Here is a 21,252-nt window from a genome sequence, read left to right on the forward strand (position 1 = left end):
GGACCACTTAGATACCACTGAGTTATATTTATAAAACGGCCACAAGGAAATGCATAATTTTGAAGAATTAAAAACCAAAAGAAAGAATAAATAGAGCGAAGAGACAAGCTGGAAACAAGTGGAGCTACTCGCTAATGACCATGCGTTAGAAGCAAACGGAAGCCAGAGGCAACAGAAGTGAGTGAATCAGTAATTTGAAGCAAGTGGAACACACCACACAAACTGACTAAAATGATCCAGATTCATTCCTTCCCTGATGTCAGGAGATCACCCGGCTCAAAAATAAAAGCTCTTGTCTAAGCAGCTTACACAGTGGATAAGAAAAACAGAACAGGAAGAGGATAGAGAGGTAAAACAAAGGTATTTATTAGGTAAACAGAAAGGACAGGAAATCTAATCACCTAGCTGTATCAGAAATAATTGTTAATTATGTACGTAAGAGACAGCATAATAGTGCTGCAGTGACTGGCAAAAACCAGGCTGAATCAAGTGAATTTTAAAAAGTGGGGTCAAGTGCTTTCTGAGACTTCTCATAAAGGAAAAAGTATCTTGATGCAGACAGCAATACTCAATCACAGCAGCCTGGCCTTTACAGTTTTTGGTTCAAAAATATTCACTACATACAAAAAAAATTAGAGACTGGGAAAACTATAGATACAGGTATTTACCTGGTGCCAAGTATAGAAAACTGAATCTCATTAAGGGAGATTAAATGGTGAAACATACAGGAACGGGACTTACAGGCTGATGGGAAACACTTCACTTAGTCTTCTTGAACTATTCTGTCCCAGAAAGAGATCCGTTTCCCTGCATTAAAATGAAATCTTCCCTCCAAGCTTAAGGCCAGTCTGATGGAAGACTGCTCTTACTCAAATTCCTATAGAAACTGACTGCTTTATCTTGCCTGTTCTAAAATATCCATGAGATAATCCCAAGGATGTCTCTCTGGATGCCCCTCTGCTCTGCAATTTGCTGCAGCTATCTTAACATTTAAAGCATTCTCAGGAAATTTACACATGGAAGATCCCTATCTCCAATTAGAGAAAGAAGGGTGATTAAGGTATTTGGTGAACAAAGGAAAGACAGGGAACTCCTAGCTCCAAGACATTTGTTGGCTGGTAGAAAGATGGGAGCACTTTTTCTTCCTCAGTTTTTTTTTTGGTTGGTTGATTTTGTTTGTGTTTGTTTTCTTTTATTAAAAAAAAATAAAATCAAGAAATCAAGTAAAGCCAGAACAGCTCCATTCGCATGCATAAACTCTTCTAATCCAGGGAGCAATCCCAGGTGCCATAAGAGGCACAAAAAAACCCCAAACCCAAAAACCAAACAGCTTTACTCAGTACAGAAGGAGGCAGAGAAGGGACTGTGTTATTAAAGATCCAAGAGCACTAAGAAATATTTTGATCAAGAAGACTGATTAAGATAACCGTGATTTGGGAGCACGAAGAGATTTCTTAATAAAGAATATACCAAATTTTGTTGACTTGTGCCAATAACACTGTTGGTGGTCTACTTTTGCCACTTGATCCTACCCTTTTCCCACATGGCAACATGTTTATGAACCCATACAGAAATACGTTAACAAAACTAACCCAGCAAAATGAGTCAAGTTTTAACAAGAATCAGGTTCTGGTTCATCATATGGCTCCATAAGTACTTGCACTGGCACTAAGGAAGGGCAGCAGGAACATAAAAGGGTGCAATTACCTTTTTTGAACCTGGTGCTGATTGTCTTGTTAATGGTATGTTTTAGACTATAGAATAGCCTTGAAAGTAAGAGTTAAACCTTTCAACCAGGACATGAATCTGTCCTGTACCTTCTAATCTGCAGTACTCTAACATAAATCCTGTGATGTGCAGTCAACCTGGTTTTTGGGCTTTTTTTGTTGCTGTTTTGTTTTTTTTTTTTAAATCAAATTACTGAAGATCACTGACAGTTGGAATTTGTGTTGAAACAAGTGAAATAACCAACTGGACCTGTTGGCCACTGCATGTAGCAAGTCCTAAGGGGGATGATTCCTAGATTCAGAGAGGTACTTGCCCGTCGGTTGTGCACCAAGGCTCCCTGTTCATCTACAGGCTCCTCTTTCTCCCCTTCTTGTTTCTCCTCCTTCTCTGCCACCTGAAAGAGAAGCCCAGACTTAGTATGTCAAACAAAATCTGGTACTGTTTTAAGATTATCAAGATTCCCTTCACAATCTAAGGTGCTACAGGTTTAAAAAAGGGCTCCTGCAGTTTCTGCTCTGAAGACCCCAGTGCTGTATTGCAGCAGATCCCACACCACTGAATGATAAAAATAGATATAACAAGGTGTCAAGGGTTTTACCTCATTGTCACTGACTGCTGCAGGTCCCTCAGGAACTTCCTCTGTTTGTTGACTACTGTTCTCATCCGATGCAATGCCCTGCTGTTCCATTTCTAGTTCCTTTCGACGGGCTTTTCGCCGGCGTGTTTCTGCCCCAATCAGTGTGCCTAAAACAGGTGGAGGTAGGTGTTCTGCAGCATTTGGGCTACGTTTCTGCACAGGGCAATTCCGGTTCCCCTTGTGACACGCACAGTCCACTTTATAGTTGCTGCTCCAAAACACAAACATAATTCGTGTCACTCTTCATTTCTCAACCCTTGTACAGAGACATTCAATGCATCTCCTACTAAACATCTCACCACGTGCCAAAGCAAGGACAGCAGGCTACCTTATGGCCTCTATTGGAGAATATGCCAGCAGAACTGGACAGAATAGCCGGAAAATGCAATTCAGTAGAAAACGGAGCAAAATGTAGAATGCGAGGAAAGGGCTGGAGGAAGATGTCCAGTCCAGGAGGGCAGTGGAGAGCTCCTGGGTGAGGTGAAGGACTCACCAGATGTTGTACTCATAGTCAAAGGCGATGGTAACCTCTGTGTCCTTGGCAATGGTGGCAACAGCATAGATACACAGGTGGATCATCCCATCAGCAATCACATGACGAACCTTGTTAAACAAAGTAGAGAGAAACTAACATCTCCACAAGTCGCACTTCTTACTTCCAAGAGGGAAGCCTCCTCCTGCAAAGTAGCTCTTATCTATTCCATGAATAATTAGCCTACATTCTCCATAGGGAAAAGACAATGTTCTGTCTCATCCTGTGCTTTTCTACTTAACACTTACTACCACCTGCTTACCCTAACTATCATTCTGCAGCCAAAGGAAAGACATAATAGAAACCTTTTCCTTCCCAAGAAAAAAATCATGTTCCCAAATTTTCTGGTCTCATCTTCCCAGTATAAACCATCATATAAGCACAAGATGCAGAGAATTTACCCCATTTGCTGCATTCTAATTTGAATATTCATGAAAAGGGAACACACTAAGCCTGCGCAAAACATTTGCAATTATGGTGATGGTGAAGAAAGAATTTACCTCTGCATTCGGAGTACAGGAACGCCTGATGAACCTGGCATCATTACCAAAGGTGCGGGCATCAACACACATTTCAACGCCATTGAACTTGGAGTAGAACAGCACAAAGGGATATGGCCTGGAGAAGTAACAGAACGTCTCAATCCCAAAATACCCAATTCCCATGGCACTTATAACAGGTATCCCTCACGTCACCGGAAGCAGTGCTTCCGTCAGTGCTATTGCTCTGGAGGCTTATGCACTTCCATCATCACAGTTTAACGGATCTACTGCAGAGGGTTTTGGTCCATAAGCAGAGCATCAAGCTGAGGTTGTATATTTGATTTCACATTTCTACAGATGGCACAGCTGACAAGGGCCCCGTCAGTGTGCATATCCCACAGAGACACAAGTCTCTCCGTGCCATGATGCTCTCATACTAATCACTTCATAGTACTCTTACTTTTTGAAGAAATGCCCATTGACCTCGAATTGCTGTCGTAACATAACCTTCCCTCGATACTCAATTATAAGGGTATCTAGTGCCAAGTCTCTTGCTGCCCTCAGGATCTTCCGGTGCTTCTGAACCCGAGTCACCCTTCCCAGCTGCAGCTGTAACAAAAACCAGAGCAAAATATGAGAATTTAAACCAAAGGCCTCTAACTCATGAAGAATATTTTACCTACATGAATAGAAAAATTAGTCTAGTAGCAACACACAGAAATTCTGCCAGGTGAATATATTGGTTATTCTGTAATAGTTTAGTAATGACCAATGACCTTGATAGTATTTATCAAGAGCAAAAAGTATTTATTCCTTTCCTTCAGCAGTAAGTCTCACAAATCCATCAGACCAAGCATTTGAGTCTTGCAGCTAGGAGGCATAACCAGACCTGTCAGTTGCTGCTAACGGAGAACTGCTCTGCAATTATGGCCACTTTCACAGCCAGAATAACTCAAATCCTCCCTAAATTGTGAGTTGTCACATGTTAAGAGGAAAAAACACAAGCTTTTCCTTCTGCAGACGATGGTAAATTCTAGCTAACAAGCCAAAGACTTAAGCTGGCAATTTCTATCTCCATCCAGAAACTTCTCTTCATCTGCCTGCTCACCTAGTGCTGTGGATTTTTTTTTTTTTTTTTTAACATGAAGAAATGCATTTTTAACTAAGTAGTGACAGTTTGCTGAACCTTCTTTATGTTAAAGTCTACGGCTCTATTACAATGGATTTTCACAACAAGGTGTCTTGACAGTATGAAACCATAACATTCTTTAAGCACAGACATTCAAAGACGACACATTTTACAGAATAATGGAGGGGATATTATAAGCACTAGGGCATAAGAAAGACTTCTTCCATAAAAAACAAAGTACTTTTCTTGCTTAACAGGTTGAACCTCTCCAAGTAAAAATTACATGAAGGTGGCTGGCTGTCTCACTACAAGAGCTGTGCCTGCTTTTTCCTAAGCATGCTGTTCACTGCGCATAAGAACCTGGTTTTGATACTTTTCCGGAGTGAATTGAGGCATAAGTGTTCTCACTTCAATAATAATGACAGTCATCTATATAAATTAGAAGTAAAATACAGTATTTTTATTAAATGCAAGTTCTCCCAACTCTTCCTGATAAAATTCTTGTTAGAAACAGCTACAGAGCAGTCAGCTCAAATGGATAAAAATCACATTAGCTTAAGAAGGGGTTCAGTCTGGACAATGACAGAACATATAAAGTTCTAACTTTGTGAAAATAAAGTTAAGGCATTAAGGCAGCACTCAGCACTGGGAACCACACAAAATCCTCCATCCTGACCATGTGAACGTACTGAACCACAGACTTTTTTTTTTTTTTTTGTAGCAATCTTATATGCGCTCTGAATTCAACCTCTTTGGGAAGAAGATGACTTTCATTGTTTTAATATGACATTATACTGCAGATCTTGGATCAGCCAGTAAAGTAAGATCTATTTGTTGACTTCTCTCACTCAGGTCCAGGATAAAGATAGCTTTATAAAAACATTCATTTGAAACCTATGCAGATGGAAGTAATGATCTTGGTATTCCAGATCTCCTCTTCGAGATATACCCAGTGCTACATTTATCATGCCTATGGGGTATCTCTCTTTTCATACCACTGCATCTGCTGGCAACCGGAAAAACCTGCACGTATGTACCGGAGACTCTGAAAAGCCTTGCAGGGTGTCATTCATCTCTTCATATCTCAGGTACTGATAGGAGCTCGCAGAGGATTCCCCAAGTTCACCAAACTGGCATAAAAGAAACATGTTATTTCCAGACTAAGAAGCCACGCTGCTGGCCCTGATTTCTGATCAACAAACCCATGACATGAGCGAACTGTAGGATAAGACTGGTCACATTGCCAAGAGTAGTAGGAGTTTTCTGTGGCTAATTATTTTAAAATCATTGGATACACTTTGTACTATCCAACTGTGGTAACAGAGAATAAATAAATGGGACTAGATTTGTTAGTGTGTGACAGAAGGAGATAAGGTGAAAGTAGATAAAGTAGGACTGAGACACAAGCATATCCCCAGTTTAATAATTTTGTTTCTCTACTACCACTTGTTTGCTGTTATAATCAGTTTATCATCTAAGCTGACCCTACACAGGAGGGTTCGACCAGATGACCTTCAGTGATTCCTCCCAACCTAAATTATTGCACTACTCTATCAAAGTCTCTTCGTATCTTTCAGAGATGTAAGTTAACATCTGGTAGCCTTCACTCTCACCTTTGGCCCGTGACTGACTTGTATTACTGTTCACCTGATGCTGGAAAACAGCTTGGGGAACACAGGTGGGTTAAGGTGGGGTGGTGGGAGAAGAGAGCTCATGAAGGAAAAAAGTTCTGCATCTGTAAAACTTAACAATTATCCGAGTTTGGTAAAACAGGAATGATCTCGTAGCTATTCTGATAAGACCCTAGCTCCGTTTGTTTTTGTTCTCTGAATTTAGAAATATGAAGAGGATTAGCTGCCATGCTTTCATGTGTGAAAAGAACAAATGATTTTATTCATGTCATAGGCTAGGGACTGCTGACTGCTAATCAGACAAAACTGTTCCAATATGTTTGCAGAGCAACATCTGCATAATACTCAGTGGCTTTATTTTATAAAGGCCCTTTTGCTCTTCACTTCAGAATGTGAAATCAATCAGGGGATTGAGCTCAAGTCAGCAATTATCAGAGGCAACACAGGGCAAATACTGACCCTGGGTTTGGTTTGGCAACAGCAGGCAGAAAAGTGATTCACAGCTTTCAGTTTGTCAAGCATCTGGCAGTAGCCAGCACTAAGATTATTTTATTTGTGGAACTGAAGAGCTTCACGTTTTCACAAGTTTCCCTCTGCATCATTAGGACAGTTGAGAAATTGGTTTATTCAAAACATTCTAAGGATCAAAATCCCATATCCTGCATGCAAAACTTCTTAACCCATCTCCGCTTTTAGGTCACACTTTTTTTTTTTTTTTGGTACAGTATACAGGGAATACACTTGGATCATTGTTTACCCAAGCCAAGCAACTCTCTCAACTGTGACAGTATGCAGGGCATACACAACATTTTATTTTTATTCCTTTCTCCTCTCTCCAAAGTCTTCATGTCCAAACAGAGTAGTTACAATACCCATCTTCTACACACAGCTGCTATCCGCATATTGACATGACCTCCCTAATTTTTTTTCCTAGCTCAAAGTACCTATTTCCCTATCTCCCAGAAAAGCTATTTTTACATACAGTAATGATCTCTAGCTAAAAGACAACTGATGCAAACCAAGAAGCCCTCTCACAGTTTGTCTAACAAAGATGAGACAAATGAGCAGAACAAAAATATAAAGCACGAGATGAGAGACCACGCACTCCACACCTGCGCAGGCTATCCTCCTTGCAACACTCCCCAGCATCTGCTGAGCAGAGAAAACAAGGACAGAAGGGCTGACAAGCAGCATCCCGGGACAGCCACCCGGTCTTTCCTCAGTATCCAAGAGGAACTACAAAGCCACAAACTCCCTTTATAGTTTCCCAGCACACGCAATGATAGGTACCGACCTACAGCTTGTTTAGAGTAACTGCAGTGCACTATGAAGTTTTGCAACTTTCTATCTTTTTGTTTCTTTGGTATACATAGCATTTAGAGTCTTCTGATTTGGAATGCTGGCCACTTTTCCCTGTGGGAAAACCTGTGTCTGTACAGGGAAGGGAGAGGGCAAGAAAGCATGACAAGAACAAGCACATTTATCTATGGTATCTTTCATAATCATCTGTACAAAGGTGACAAAGGGAAACAGCGTATGTTTTACTACTTATTTAAGGGCTTTTCCTAAAACTCATGTGAAGCAGATAGAAGAGTTTACATTTAGACTCAGAAAATATTAAGATTTCTAGAAAAGCAGACTTTTTCTTCCCTGTATTTCCTCCCTTGCTCTCTTTAGGAAGGCTACTCATAGAGCCAAGTAGAAGAGTTTCTCCCCAACCCCCACAGAAGTCTTATTATTGCAGAACTAGAAACAGGAGTGGAAGGAATTTGTGTCCAAAGTCCTCTTTCTGCACTCTGCTGTGCTCTGCCTGATGTGCTTCACCTACATGAAAGGAAAGGGAAAGGTGGGAGGGAGCACGTGAACTTCACAGAGCGGTGAATCAGCTGATATAAACAAGAATGATTCAAGCACAAACATATACTTGATATTCAGGTTTCCGACTCTGCTCCCCTTCTAGAGGATGGGGTGCCCCACATCTCTTGTAGAGCCCATCCTTTTCAGTTGCACCTATCTCCTGGACAAAGAAACTCTACAAAGCCTGAACTCAGTGGGAGTGCTGCTCTCTGTTCAATAAAGCATGGACCAGATGAAATGTCAGCTGAGAAGAGCAGTGGAGAGGACATACACCACACAGACACATCCTTTTCCTGTTTCTCCTTGTCTACATGCACTCTATAAAGCTGGCAAGACACCAATCATTGCACATCTCGGAAGAGAAAAGGTGAGGAGAGACAGTTCCCTGAAATCAACTGTAGTTGTGCAGTATTTGAAAGTTACCAGAGTCCAAATAATAATCCGAAACATTGAAATAATGTTTAAAGGTTCTTTAAAATAGCTTTCCACACAACATGAGCCAAGGAAAAAAGAAAAGGACAGGAAAACCCATCTGGAAAGCAGGAAATTTCCTATCTCAAGCAAGTGATAGATCTGGTTCTGCCTCAAGCCATTCAGTGACCGAAAGTATTTATGGTAAAATACCTGTGAACTGTATCACAGAACTGTACAAAATATCCCCAACTTAGCAACACTGATGTGGTTGAATGCAAGTGTTTTTGAATCTGTCCTGGTACTGACATCTCTTCTATTCCCTTTTATATCAAATCTATGCCTATTGGTCTGAAATTATATGACCAGCTACGGTATCGCTCACCCATGCCCATGCCTTACGTCTAGAAACCAGAGGACGTGACCTACCCCGCTTCTGTCACAAAAGTTCTTACCTGCATCTGGGACCCAATAACAGTATTATTGCAGGCCAGCTCTGTTTTGTTGATTGTGTCTAGCATAGCAGTTTTGCCCACGTATTCTTTATTAGAGTTTAGATGACGCTCCAACAAGTTCTGTACATCAGCGCTGTACTGGTTAGTAAAGGCTTCCTCATACTGATCTGTCCAGAGTCGTATTCGATTCTCCCACCCTTCAGCTGTGTTTTCATCCAAGGCATGCGCTTCCGAAGGAGAATTCTGCACCAAACAGCAAAGGGTGAATGGCTAGCACACAACGGGAAAAACTATCCACAGTGCTCTGAGCATATGAATATGCTACAAAAAAAAGGCAAATCTATTCCAAGCTAAGAAAGCGTCGGTTATGAGGACAGCTTTTTCAGAACCCGAATCCTCCAGAACACTGTACAACAGTAACGCTTAGGAATCTATGGAGAACTCTGTGCAGGACTAAGACCTCTTGAGAGTTGGTACTTGGCACTGCTACATACAAGAAAATTAAGCTAGGACATGGCCAGAAAAAATTATTTTTCCAGAGTGACTTAAAAAACTAAGATTAAAAAATAAAAGAACAGAACACACAAAGGCAGATAAATCTCATGTAGGCTTGTCCTACAGTCAACCCACTCATGTCCAACGTAATGCTAGATGATGCTGACTGCATCTCAATCTTTGTGGTGACTGATCCAAAAATACTTCTGAACCTTCTAGCTAAATGGTCATCAGGGTTTCAAGAAACTGAATGTAGAGCATAAGCTAATACCCAGAGGGTTAAAACTGCAAGTCCTAAGCAGTGTAAAGAAGAGAGGGCAAAATCAGGTAATCCACTTATACATCTTGTAAGGGAGGGGGGAAAAAAGAAGCTGGTAGGAAAAAAAAAATTCAGCTTCATTCTTTACTTGACAATAGTTGAAGAAATTCAACAAATAATACACCAGAGGTCAGTAACTCAACTGGCTTCATAAAGGACTGAGACATACCTGACACTGAGGTATTAGACACAAGGACTGATGAAGAACAATCATTATTTTCATCATATATATTAAAAGCATTAAGAATTTTCATGCATTTTTACCCTCTCAAGGCATTTGCGTACTATGGAGATAGGTGCATACAGACAGACACACCACAGGATTGTCCCATTTCCTCTGAGCCACCCGCTAGAAGCCACTGTCAGCTACAGTGCTGGGGTCAGATGGAATTGAGTGAACTTTAAGGCACCTCTTGTGTTTCTAGGAACACATTTGGCTCAAAGTGCAAGTCTACTTTTTTTGTTAAATAAACTTTCTATTGGATAGCCACACCTACCAATATTGCAGAAAGTCAGAGATAAATACATCGTCCCATCCATCCCTAGTGAGAGGATGCAGAGAGAAACAAGGCAACACTGCTAGCGACTCCCAACGTTAAACTTTTGTACTATGATGCCCAAGCTTAATTAAAATGGCTTGGATGCAATCAAATGATAACTGACCTCACAGAAGAGTGACCACAACCAGTTCCACATCCCTTACATCAAATGCCCTGCTCCCAAGTGTCATGAATCAGTCATATCTCTTGGAAATGGATGACATTATCTTACAGAAAGCTATCTGAAGCAAAAGCAAGGTTCAAGGGGCAATTCCTGTGATACCCTTTTGAATAGGCCTGCTTGTGGTGCATGGTAAGGCTTAAGATTATTCTGAGGCTGGTCCCACAATCAGAAATTCCCCAGGCAAACCAAGACAGGCACAAAATACAGGGCAAAAACCCCACTACCACCACAGAGGGTTCTCAGTTCTACTCACCTTCATCCTCAGAGACTTTCGTGAGCCCTCTCGAAAGGCCTGCCCCCCGAACAAGGAGAGAGAGAGAAAAAAAAAAAGTATTAAACATTTCCTCAGAATTAGTTCCCAGAACCACACCAGAACTTACTCCAACAGACCAATCCTTAACAAGAGATGGCAAGAATTACAGGAAGACCTACACAAGAAGCAATGGATTTGAACAAAAAGACTCTGCAATGCAAATCCAGTGGAAACTGCTGAAAAACTTGACAGCCAGGATTTCTGAACTAAAAAGGCCTGCCTCATACTTAGTAAAAAACTCAAGATCAAAATCAAAACCGTCCCGACTAACTCCACTTGCTTTGACAGAAGGGCCAGCAACAGAATCAAGCTGGTTCACAACAAAAAAACCTGAAGACCTCACATGGCCCTTGCTCTCAGTCTTTCATTTAATCAGTGCCTACCACAAGAACTTCCAGGGAAACCTAACCTGGGGAAAATCACAGTAAAGCTAGCAGATGATGGGAAAGAACCAGCTGCTCACACACTTGCATTCCAATATAAGTAATCCAAAATTATTTCAGTCCCCAAAGCCTCACAAACAAGCCAGTAAAGTCATCCCTCAACAAATGTTCATCACTACCTACATAGTTTTCCACACAAGCACTATGTTGCTGAAGAACAGTGCCAAGAAGCTCTGCAGCTCAGATTCCTTAACATAGCCTGCTTAAGAAATGCCATGCTCCCTTAATTTTTCATTCATTCACAGATTGCCCCTTTGCCACAAGCAGGTAGCTATTTCCCCAAATCCTAATGGAGCAGAAGGGAAAATACATGAGTCCAAGCTCTGAGTGTGAATGGATAGCATTGAGAAATAAAGGTGGAGTTCCAGTAAGGTAATTTTTAAACCAACAGCCACATACTCTAGCAGGTCACAAATACAAGGTGTCACATTATTACAGCAAAAAGAGCAACTCCTTACAGGACAAAAGTTGCTTGTCTACTGCCAGCTTGTCAACCTGCTCTCAACAATATACCACACAGCATTTAGCAGCAACCTTGTCTCGCTCCACATACCTTGATCTTTTTGGCCTTTGGAGCAGTGCGAGCTTTTTCTGTACTCCTCTTCCTCTTCTTAGGTTTGCTTCTACGGACACGGTTGACAGTCAGCGTGATGCTTGTAGGGGTATGCTGTGTAGCTGTGTACAGCACTGTAGAGGGAGATAGCTCTTCATCCCAGCTCTCAGTTGCACTGCTGTCCCCACCTATAGAGAGGAGTACTTTGTTAACAACGTTTTTATTCATCCTGGGGAGAACAGCTTACCCTTATGTCCACTATCATCAAGGCGACTTGATGACCCTGCATAGCTCTTCCCTGAGAAAACTGTACCGTCTCAGTTTTCCCACCCAAACTGGGAACAGGTGTCCCAAACTTCTCTTATCTCACAGAGTGGCACTGATGAACGTTTCCCTTTTTTGTTCACAAGATAATCTGATTTTCCCAAGAGCTAACTGAGGTGAGGCAGAAGGAGAGGAGAAAATCCCAGCAGTTGGGAGGCAAAGAACATTAGCGGGCACTGATCACAGTTAGATGATTACAGCAGCCAAAAGACAAAGGTCTTGTAGAAAGAAAGCAAAAGTCACCATTATCAGAATTACAACCTCAAGCTCACCTGACACGTTGTCCTGCTTCCGGCGGCGGAGTCTGATCACCTTCCCCCTGCTCATTCCTCTGCCAAAGGAGAATGCACAATTGAAGCTGGTTTGTAGGAGTAAAGTCACTTGAAATTCAACAGGATGTCACAAGATGCGTCCCCTCAGTGGGGCCCAGGATGATAAGAACATCGATTTAACATCCTCATCTCCACTCCTGGTGCCACCAACACTTGTCAGGCTGACAACGCAAAGGAGGAGGGTCAATACTAGGCAAAGCACTGGAAAGAACGCTCCAGTTAGCAAAAGGAAGTTTGTCCCACTGCCCAAACGTGACACGGTTTGGTATGAGAAGTCAACACGAGGAGCAGCCCAGATCTGCACTGCACCAAAGCTTACCTGCACTTTTCACACTTGAGGAGGAAACCATCTTGGGAGACACTGCAGTGGCACCAAGTGGAAATTGATTCTCCTTCTGAGGAGCTCTCACTATCCCCGGAGTTCTCCTCATCAGGCGAGTGCAGGCCGTTCAGTTCTGCACGAGGTATAATGGTCTGGACAGGAGGAGAGGCTGGCGGCGTTGGAGGAGGAGGGGCTCCATAATTATGATCCTGAAAATGAGTATTTGCAGTACTACTTTTAACGTGAAGGTACGATGTCTAGAAACTGAAGTCCCAAATCCACAGTTCCCAGGTTATTATTTAACAACTGGTGTAAAACAGTAGTCTGAATTCCTCAATCTACCAAGGTAAAGCAATAGCTCTGAAAGACGTGAACGGTTTTCTTCTGCACCGATCAATTAAATTCAAAACCTATGAAAAAAACTAGGCTATTTCAACATTAACTGTTGTCCTGCTAATAATCTGAGATTACATCAGTGGTCAAACACTGGAACCAGTTGCCCAGAGACATTGTGGAGTTTCCGTCTGTTGAGATATTCAAAACCGAACTGGACACAGTCCTGTGTATCTCAAGCAGAGATAGCTTGAGCAGGGGGTTTGGATTACGTGATCTCAAGAGGCCTCTTCCAACCTCAATGATTCTGTGACATCCTGTTGATCCCATAGTTTCAAGCCACGCTCTCACTCTTCCTGACTGTTCCTTGTTTCTAATAGCTATAAGTTACCAATATGAAAATCTGCGCAGTTGAAACAAGTACAAATAGTGCACAATAAACGAACCGGGGCATAAAATTACCACCAGGAAAATATTATCTATTCATATATATTCACACTTCATTCAGTTAAATATCTATCACCTAGAACACTACAGACTTCACAAACAATAAACACACAAATGCAAAATGTATGGCAGAACTCAGCTGTAACTCAGTGTTCCCTAATAAATAAGCCAAAACTCCTAAGGCTTAACAGGCAAAGAACTATGGAACAAGGAGAAACAGAGTAAAGCAGACAGTAAAGAGCTGATTCACTGCAGAGAGAGTACTCACTGCGTAAGGCAGCCCGCGATAGCTGTGTTTCTGGGTGGCCCCATAGCCGTGGCTGGAGTACACATTCTTCTCACTGACAGCTGGACTAGCTTCCACAGACTCTGGGCTGCAGAAAGGGCCAGAAGTAAAACCCATCAATATAACATCATTTTTTTAGTGCCAGTATTTCACTGCTCTTTCCTATTCATGAAGAAACTTCATGAAATCAAGGTGTTGTTATGCGCTTCACCAGGCATCATGTGTGCAGAAGTACAGGATGAACCTGCTTTCAACAGAGGGAAGCAACTGAGCAAGGGCCACCCTGGATAACTCATTAAACTGGGTCTCAATCTAGGAAGTTAAAAAGATAATTAGCATGTAAGAAGCTCAGTTTCCTTCTAGTCGAGGAAGTTGGGTCTAGTTCAGTATTCACATCTGAACTCAGCCAGTCTAATCTCAAAGCCACTGAACAGTACTGCCATGTTATCTCTGCAACAGCTTATTTCAAATAGCAGCTAAGCAGCTTTCCTGCATCCGTGCTTGTTTCTCTCTCCCTCAGATAGCCAAGTCCAACGTCCTGTGATAAAGTCTGCATAAAACCTGCAGCTATCCTGACAGCAACAACGAGGAACTGGAAATTCCTGTTACAAAGAGGCAACAAAATTCGTGACCTGGACAGTCAGTGGCCACAGACAAATCTGATTCGTCCTGTGCTTTCTATGCAGCAACATGGTGTGCAATGTGCTCAACAGGAAATTTGCTGCTGAGGTACAATGCACTATTCCACCACATGGTGGTGAAAAAAAGCAGCTAAAAATGAAAGGTATACCCCTTAGCAGAAAGCTGCAGAAATCCTACTCAGAGAAGGGACAGCTGCAATTCGATGCAGGGAATATTAGATAATGAGGCTACAGACAGAAGACCAGCAAGGAAACGCACTGTCTGTTACAAGCAGAAGATCCAAGTCAGCTAACTTCTGCACAGATCAGAAGTACGGCCCATATTAGAATACAGCAGAGCATTCCTAAATCATGTCTGCAGGTGAAATCTTCAAAATCATACCATGGAGCTGAGCAAGCAGGAAAGAAAAATACAGGACAGGAAAACTTTACCTTGGACCTCTGCTGCTCTAGTGAGATCTTGTAGGATTCTCAGTGGGTTCTATATTGTCAGCGTGAATCAGGCAGTACTCAAAACACCAACGGCCAGTGGTCACGCATGGGGCAGTGTTTAGGCACCACCCAAGTGCCTAACACTAACCCCTGTGCCCTTTGGACTTCCTACCAGCTCTTGAAATCTCTGCTGCACTGAAGTTTGCCCCACCCTGGCACTAAACCTGCTATACTCTTTTTCTGGAGTAAGGTGGATCTGTCTTTCTATAATAAATTATTGCTCCTTTATGTTGCAAAGAACTGCAGAAAGTAGACGACCTTAAACTACGCAAGCTCTGCTTCTATAGCTCAGGATTCAGGCACATGACATGATAAATTCAGTTTGTCTTCAACATAACTACAACCAGCTAAATTGTGAAAAGCAGGAGATATAGATGGCAATACCTCTCAGAGGATATACTTCTTAATAAGAGATGCTGTGTAGAGCGTGCCACATAATCCAGCCTTGCTGGATCTTTACAACAGTCCTTCAGGACTTCCAGATTGGTACAGAGTTAAATCCATTCAGGTTTAATCGTATTTTCAGAAACAGTATTAGAAGGAAAAGAGCCTAAACAGCCTAAGCAGCAGATCCGTCCTCTGTCCAAGTCACCCACATTCCTAACTACAGTCAGCCTGGAACACCAGCGATGCTGCCGTGAGCATTAGCAATAAAACTTCAAGATTGTTGGTGCAACGGTGTCCAGGGGCAACTATGCTGGGGCCCATGCTTCCTCAGCAGCAGCCGGCCAAGGAGCTTCAACAACTTCCAATATGCAGTCAGACTAACACAGCAAAACTACTCTGCAGCTTCCATGTCACCCTCAGATGAACACAAACCCTTCAGCATTTTCATCTCCTCTCTGTATCAGAGGCTAAGGGAAGATGGTAAAGCTCAGCCTGAAAAAGAGGGCCAGTTAGTTTTCCTTTTGCCTTCCCGCTGCCTTTGTGATGCACATCTTTGAAATCAATCCCTTATAAAAACCAGGAAGCTCAGGTACCCCAGACTTCATGCATCAAACTAGCAGAGTTTGAAAAGAGAAGTGGAGGATAGCCTTAACTTTGAACGGACTCACGAAGGACGCTTCAGCAGTAACAGCGTATCGACGCAAAGCCTGGAGAATAAAGTCCTAGCATTCCCAATTTTTAGAAAATGGACGGAGAAACCAATTCAGAAATCTTCAAAAGCCTTTTTTCAAAGCACTCCAGCCTAGCCTCAAGTTGGACCTACAAATTTCTTACAATGAGGGAAAAAGAAAATGCTTTGCAGAAGGTTTACAGCCAGCCTTTTTGATATTTAAATGTTACAAGGGACATGCATAGATATATCTGGCTCTCTTCTCTACCGTGCTCAGCTCTGAAAGCAAAGCACCTAGTACATGAGTAAACTATTTAGCACTCTTTCTCCTGTCATAAACAGTTTAAAATGCCTGCATGTTGAGTCTTAAAGTGCTGGTGTGGGAGAAGCATGGTGACAAGCAATACTGAATATTAAATCTCGAGAAGTGAAGGATCATATACCCACTGCAGATGAGTGACTTACTAGATTCTGACTCCCCATTTAAAAACAACATGTAAAAATATGGGCTTTAGGATTGAATGAAGAATCATGAAGAAGAACGCCTAAAATGGGGCCAGTGCCAAGACAGAGAAAAAAAGAGCATTAGCAGTCTTGCAGAGAGTGCAACTGTGTAGTCAAACTCTGTGCATAGTCAAATCAGGGCAAGATGGAAGGGAAAAACAATGATTCATACCCCAGCCCAGTGCTCCTACAGCTCAAAATTAATAGAGTCTGGAGCAATATCTGTTCTACATTGATCAATCTGACATGCAGGCATTTGCACAGTAGGTACCTTTAAATAATACATGGGGGGAATCTATCTCCAAAATGCTCTTTGTAAATTTTTGTAAAGAGATGCTACAATCCGTATTTCAAAGAAGGATGCTGGAAAGCAGGAGGTAGAAGCACACAGAAATAACTTGAGCCCTTGCTCTCGTGCCTGGCAAAACCATAAAATGATGTCATCTAGGATGAGTACTAACAAGGGTTTTAAGAAAAGATCCCAATGCAATATTTTCTGGATTTGAAATGTTCCTGACTCCTACAGAAGAAGGGTCTTTTAAAAGAAATGGTAAGTCCCCTCCAGCAGGCCTCAGAGATAGGACTGCGGTGAGCACCCTGCACAGGGTCCTGTGGTGGAGACCCTCAAGGATTGCCCACTTAGGTATGCTTCTTGGAACCTGCTCGCGGGCAGAAACAACATAAAGATGTCTACACAGGCTGATGCTGTCTCACATCTCTGGCCAAGCTCCAAAGGGCTCCAGAAATCTGTCATGTAAGATTGGTGCTGAGTCGGAGCTAGCAGGCTCTACCAAGAGGGAGGCTCAGCATACTGATCCCTCATATAGCACAGCTTTTGGAGAAGGAGTTGGCTTGTACCTTGCCAGCGTCAAGCATGGATACAGCAAACGCACAACTGCCTGCACTTGAGTACAGACTTACTAGCCAAGCTGATATAAAACCCATGGTTGAGTGCCTCATACTGTTGGAACTCTCCTTTTCCTCATCTCCTGTGTCAAACTTACCAATTTCAAAAACACTGCATTTGTTAAACACTCAGAGTCTGTCTCTGTGTTCATCTCTCACACAGCCAGCGGACCAATACCCCCTTTCTCCCGAGTGGAGAAAGCACTGGCACCAATCCTGCAGCCCCACTTTAGGACAGCCCTCTGACACCCTCCCCTCCTCCTCCTCCTCTGCGGGGTAACACTCACTCCGATCCTGCAGCCATGTCGGAGTAGGACGTATCTGGTGTGGTGACTCCCAGAGGGATTGCAATGCTCATGACGCCCGTCGGGGATCACGGAGTCCAGAGGGCAGCGACTGGCCGCTCCGAGGGCGGAGAGGAGCCGCAGAGCCTCGGCCAACACGTCACGGACATGGGGAAACCTACCGGGGTAGAAACAAAGAATTGCATGTCCGTTACAGGATGAGGTCTCCCTGTATTCCCCTAAAGAAGGCTTCCACAGCAAAAGAAAAGCAGAAATAGATTTCCATCAGTGACATGCTGCATCATTTTTACTTCATTTTCATACGTGGGGCCAGGGAAGAGGTAGATAGTAGTAGTTTGGTTTGGTTTTGTATTTTTTTTCTTTTTTCTTTGCAGTCTTGTTCTGACACACAATGAGCTGCTCTGCCATAAAGCCGATAATGATAGTTCCCCCCCGCCCCCTAAACTTAGGGCTAATTATCAGATAAGCAATCTATTAGCTCCTTCTGCATATAAGCAGCAGCTGTCACCTATCGCCCACAGCCCTTCACCAGCATTTCCTAACTCCTTCCCCAAACAAGTTGCAGGCAAAGCCCCATCTGGGAGGACAATGAGGCGGAGCCAAGGTGGACTGAGCTGAGACCTTTCGCTCCAGATCAGCTTGTATTTGCATTCACTGGGCACAAGGCACAGGTGAGCGTGACCGGCAGAGCGGCTATCCCCATGCCACTGACGGCCTCCCCTCGGCAACCAAGGTCCGTCCTGGATTCTGCACCGATTACTCAGTCCGGCGAGCCCTGACACAGCGGGCCCCGACTTTCCGAAATCCCAGCTGACACCTCCCCGCGGCAGAGCCACGTCAGACGTCTGGGCGCTCGCGCATAGGCCGCTCCGATGAGAAACACAGCGGGGCCATTGGCTCAGCGTGGGGAGCCGGGGTGAGTCACGGCGGCATCACGGGGCGCAGCCGCCGGCTGTGCCGGGGCTGGGAGGGAAGCCCCCGCCCAGACTCCACCTTCCCTGCTGACCGCAGCGAGGGAAATAGCTGGTAAACGCAAACTTCCAAGGGTCGGATGGCGAATGGAGGTAAAAGGGGATCAGCTCCTCGTTATGTAAATAACCTCAATAACACAGGCGTTCATAAAGGAGCTATTCTACGCAGCTCTAAAGAAAACCCCCACGACACAGAGCAAGGCTGCATTTCAGCAGACAGCAACAGTAGCTCCAAAACCAAAGGAAAACGTCGACAATTTAGCCATCCTCTCTGCATGTTAAACTTTAAGGACAGCCTTGAATAACTTTCCGCAATCTTCCCCCGGCTCCGGCAGCCCGGTGGAGCCAGCCTGTGCTCACAGCCGGCCGTCACATGCTCCCCGGCATCTCGGGGGCTCTGCCAGCAAACCCTCCTGGGCTACAGAGGGGCCGGGAGCCAAGTTTTCCTGCGGGTAGTGAATTTCTCGCAGGGAACTGCCTTTGCACACCATAGTCGAGCCATTGTTTAACACACAAAAAAGCCCAGAAACACACAAACACACACTCACTACAAGGGCAAATGAAGGAAGAGCGAGAAAGTCAGAAAGTTTAAAATGCCACACGTTATATTGCCTTTTCCTGTCTTAAAAGGCAGGCCACTTCTCTTAGCACAAGGAAATATTTTCCTTCTTCAGTATATATCCTAAGAGAAATCTTTCTGATAGTACGACAGCATACAGTGAATTACAGAAGTAGCACATAGAGATTTCTAAGCGATCTGTGGCAGCTCCCTGTTATGCCTCAAAGCAAGTCTCACGGGGAGGTGGGAGATGAAAAAGAAAACAAGCAGGACTAAGGTCACAAGGAGCTCAAACCCAAGGCAGCCCAAGTGTCCTCAAGAGTGGTTTTTTGAAAAATAAAAAGAAAAACTAAAGGACCTTTAGGAAGTGTCTCATTTGCCCTTTCTCATGCTCGTGACAGAACTGTGATTTCTACGCTGACACCAGATGAGACAAACTGCTGCTAAAATACAGCTAAAAGCTACAGATGTAAATCCCTGCTTCAACCCAGAGTCACATAAAACCCTGGCACAAGGTTAAAAGAAATAGGACAAGTTTCTCAGTGTCTGAAGCACTCTTCCCTTTTAAGGAACATAGAAAACTTCTTCACCCCTCAATTTTTTAATATTTGCTTAGATTCCCCCCCCGCCCCGCTATTGATCTCTTGCCTTTGCCATGACCATACCCAGCTGGCAGCAGCCTGAGATTTCATCAGGACAAATTCCAGCCTCCTGCCTGCTCGTGACTCAGCAGAACCAGAGGATTTCAGGTGTAGCTTCTGGACTCGAGAGTCACGGGGTATCTGGTCAGTCCTGAGGGAACTGGGACAAGTTTTCAGCCACTTCTCATAGGAAACCCTCTTTCCACCAACACTGTACAAACACCAGACTGTTTCAGTGCAACTGTAGCTCCCACTTTTGGGAAAGAGATTATAGGAGAAACGTGAAATACCAAACAGAAAGGTCAGACAAGGCGAATTCCAGTTCAGTCGCTTTTGTGTTGACCCATCAGTACTTGCCCAACCATCACCCATGCTCAGATTTTGCTGTTTGTTGCTGCTGTTTCATATGTACTTTCAACTCTGGCAATGTAATATTCAAAATGAATTGCTGAGACCAATCTCAAGTGCTGTCCACGACCACATCACCTTCGGGCTAGATTACAGCCTGGTCTTCATGAAACTTGGCCTGGTTACACCCAAAACATGAGCCTGCACAGAAAATGCTGCGGTTGAGATCAGAACGTTCACGCATCGAACTGGCTCATTTCCTGTATATACAATCCCCAAGCTCCTTCCTACATCTTCCCCCTAAAATATACAGCTGCATCAGAGAAAAATGTCACACCAAATTCTCTCCAGTGCCACTGGAAGAAGTTTTCCTAAAATTCAAAGTCTTAGTGAAAATGTGATGAGCTTCAGACTGCAGCACAAACCTGGTGACATAATTCCTCCTGAAATCAAATGGACACAGGACTTTTGATAGCCTAACAGGTAAATAATACTTAGCTGATTTTGAAAATGCAGTATTTAAAGATACTTTTTTTCTCCCCACATTTGGCCCCTACGCTCCTTCCTCCTTCACCAGTGGTACCAGTATAAAGACACCTGGTCTTCCCCAACATCATCAAAACAGCCCAGGTGAGCATCCACCTGCACAGTTACCCCAACACTGGTATCCCCAGTTCTCACTCAGCACAGATCACACACCAAGGGACTGACCCACCTTCAGACCTAAACCGTAAGTGGTTGCCTTAGCTAAAATGTAAATATACGCTATTCAATTACTTCAGGTAACATCCTGTATCGATGGGAAGGACTGTAATAAATCTAAGCTGGCCAAGTGAAGGTTAGGCAACACCCACTATAACAGTGAATTTAATTTTCGAAACTCTGTTTAGGATGCAACAGCCACAGCGCCGCACTGGCTCACTTCCACAACCACTGCCGTCCATATTACAGATAAAGCAGATGCAGAAAATTTACTGTTGGAGACTCTTTTCATTACCTATGGTGTTGAAAGTCAGTATTAACAGGGACAATCAAGCGCAGTCAGTCAAACAGCTCGCTAGGGCTTCCTCCTTCAA

The 21,252-nt window shown here is 43.4% G+C and overlaps 1 protein-coding gene across 5 annotated transcripts in view; it reads right to left on the reverse strand.

The window, feature by feature from the left end:
• Nucleotides 1–21,252, reverse strand: part of SETD5 (SET domain containing 5) — a 67,407-nt gene that overhangs the window by 23,143 nt on the left and 23,012 nt on the right. For 3 of the 5 annotated variants that reach the window (XR_008578854.1, XR_008578855.1, XM_054838738.1), the window contains exons 2-14: nt 17,640–17,814; nt 13,735–13,840; nt 12,684–12,895; nt 12,305–12,363; nt 11,709–11,896; nt 10,653–10,691; nt 8,863–9,105; nt 5,546–5,638; nt 3,840–3,988; nt 3,398–3,515; nt 2,859–2,968; nt 2,327–2,573; nt 2,042–2,122 (exon numbers count right to left, since the gene is read on the reverse strand). Coding sequence is in view for 3 of the 5 variants with exons in the window: in XM_054838738.1 (XP_054694713.1) it covers nt 2,042–2,122; nt 2,327–2,573; nt 2,859–2,968; nt 3,398–3,515; nt 3,840–3,988; nt 5,546–5,638; nt 8,863–9,105; nt 10,653–10,691; nt 11,709–11,896; nt 12,305–12,363; nt 12,684–12,895; nt 13,735–13,840; nt 17,640–17,710 (1,716 nt within the window). In the remaining 2 variants the exon portion in view is untranslated. Of the gene's footprint in view, nt 1–2,041; nt 2,123–2,326; nt 2,574–2,858; nt 2,969–3,397; nt 3,516–3,839; nt 3,989–5,545; nt 5,639–8,862; nt 9,106–10,652; nt 10,692–11,708; nt 11,897–12,304; nt 12,364–12,683; nt 12,896–13,734; nt 13,841–17,639; nt 17,815–21,252 lie in introns of those variants that run through there. The other 2 variants (XM_054838739.1, XM_054838740.1) reach the window with 2 other exon arrangements.

The sequence above is a fragment of the Grus americana genome, chromosome 11 (assembly GCF_028858705.1).
Source record: "Grus americana isolate bGruAme1 chromosome 11, bGruAme1.mat, whole genome shotgun sequence".
Lineage (NCBI taxonomy): Eukaryota > Metazoa > Chordata > Aves > Gruiformes > Gruidae > Grus > Grus americana.